Source organism: Monopterus albus, unplaced genomic scaffold (genome assembly GCF_001952655.1).
Source record: "Monopterus albus unplaced genomic scaffold, M_albus_1.0 scaffold27.1, whole genome shotgun sequence".
NCBI lineage: Eukaryota > Metazoa > Chordata > Actinopteri > Synbranchiformes > Synbranchidae > Monopterus > Monopterus albus.
Genome location: NW_018127907.1, coordinates 585,770 through 587,497, shown reverse-complemented (window position 1 = coordinate 587,497; position 1,728 = coordinate 585,770). Strand labels below are relative to the sequence as shown.

General features: G+C 48.4%; 1 protein-coding gene across 2 annotated transcripts in view; it reads right to left on the bottom strand.

Moving 5' to 3' along the window:
• hdx (highly divergent homeobox) overlaps positions 1 to 1,728 on the bottom strand; it is a 7,278-nt gene that overhangs the window by 3,086 nt on the left and 2,464 nt on the right. For both annotated transcript variants that reach the window (XM_020595413.1, XM_020595414.1), the window contains exons 4-6: positions 748 to 1,728; positions 610 to 666; positions 276 to 422 (exon numbers count right to left, since the gene is read on the bottom strand). The exon at positions 748 to 1,728 is cut by the window's right edge and continues 192 nt beyond it. In XM_020595413.1, coding sequence (XP_020451069.1) covers positions 276 to 422; positions 610 to 666; positions 748 to 1,728 — 1,185 coding nt within the window. The remainder of the gene's footprint in view (positions 1 to 275; positions 423 to 609; positions 667 to 747) is intronic.

The window sequence follows — 1,728 nt, the reverse complement described above, 5'->3', positions numbered from 1 at the left end:
ATAGAACTGTGACTTTTACACAACTTTGTGTGAGTTAGAAAACTTCTGTGACCTGGAAAAGTTCCTCTTTTCTTTTATCTCACTAAAATCCAGACAGGTCAAACAGTCTTGTTTTCACTAATGTCATAGATAAGTGGTCAGAAAATGTGAATGAGATTCTGAGTGTTCTCTGTCTACAAAACATCTCTCTAGTTCCAGTGATACTGCAAAAGTTGATACCAGGTGGGGAGCTGTACTTCTCTAGATTCTTCTGTATTTGTTAAACAGTTGGTTACCTTGACTATTTCAGTGTCTACACTGAGCTGGTTCGCTGCAGCTGTGATCTTTTCCCTGCAGACTGAGCCCAGACTGGTCATGCCTCGATCCCAGTAGCGCTTCAGTTGGATAAGATCCCCATCGCTGAACTGGGTCCTATCCTGCAGCTGAAAACAGACATGTCTGTCTGAATACACAACATGCCCACTGGTCAAAGGCAGACTCTCAGTGCGTAAGTGTAACACAACTCTAGTTTAATTGAGACAGTAGCATAAGTGTGTGTCAAGTTCACATGTTTTTTATCCTTGTTTAGATGTTTAAATGCTATATTAAGGCTGAAAGAAAAGGCCTTACTGTTCTCTTTCTGGAGTTGCTGATAACCCAGGGTGCAGCAGACATATCGACTGAAGTCTGCACACATAGACACACACAATCAGGTTAAGCCTTCCAATTCACTTCAAAAGAAAGCAGCAATGACACTAGCTCACCTACCTGTGAGCTGGATTCCCCTGTAAGTGAGGTCTGTGCTGTGAGGGAGTAGCTGCCCTGAAGAGTTGTGTTGCTGTGAAGTAGTGTGGGTCTGGAGTTAGTCATAGGTGGTGTGTGGCTTCCTCTAGCCACAGGCACATCAGCCCTGGTTGGGCTAGCTAACACCTGCTCCCTGTGGATGAGAGTCTGAGCGGCCATATTTGCCAACTGCTCTTCCCTTTGCCACTCATCTTCTTCATCTCCAGTTTCCATGGCGATGGAAAAGTTATGACTGGTGTCCAGAGGATGAGGGGCCAGCCTATGACTCTGCTGTCCTTTCTGAGTAGACAGTGATCCAGGTCTAAGTCGGTCCCTCTCACCCTTTTCGGACAATGTGAAGACCTGCTGGGTGCGAGGTGTCTGTTCAGAGGAAGGAACAGAGTTTTGGACTGGGAGGGAGACCCGTGTCTTATGCATGACAGGTGGTTGAGGTTGAGGGTTAGAGTGAGGTCTGGACTGAAGCTGAGCCTGGGATTGTGAGGAAGAGGACCAAGGGCGTGTCTGTGCTGTACCGTACTGCCTAGTCCAGCTGTGAGGTACTACCCCTGCTCCTGCACTTACCCCTGTTTCCCCAAGGGATACATTTCTCTTTCTGATTGCAGTGTAGACTAAAGGACCTGAGGGAGACGTGAGGGATGGGAGATTCTGAGAAAGTGACACCAGCTTAGAGTGGAGGGGTGAGGTGGTGCAGCTGCTCCTGCTCTGCAGGGCCTGGTTAATCAGAGATGAGGATGTGTGTGCAGGAAGTTCAGAGTCTGGCTGGGCAGACGGAGCGGTGGGTCTTGGTCGGGAGCGAGGCATGGAGTTTATAGAGTAGATCCCGGTCAGAATGACATCGCTATTGTTGTTGTTGCTCCCACTGCTAAGAGGAGAGGAAGAGGAAGGAGAAGAAGATGTCGATGAGAAAGTAGGGAAGGATGAGGATGGAGGGAGAAGGTGCACACG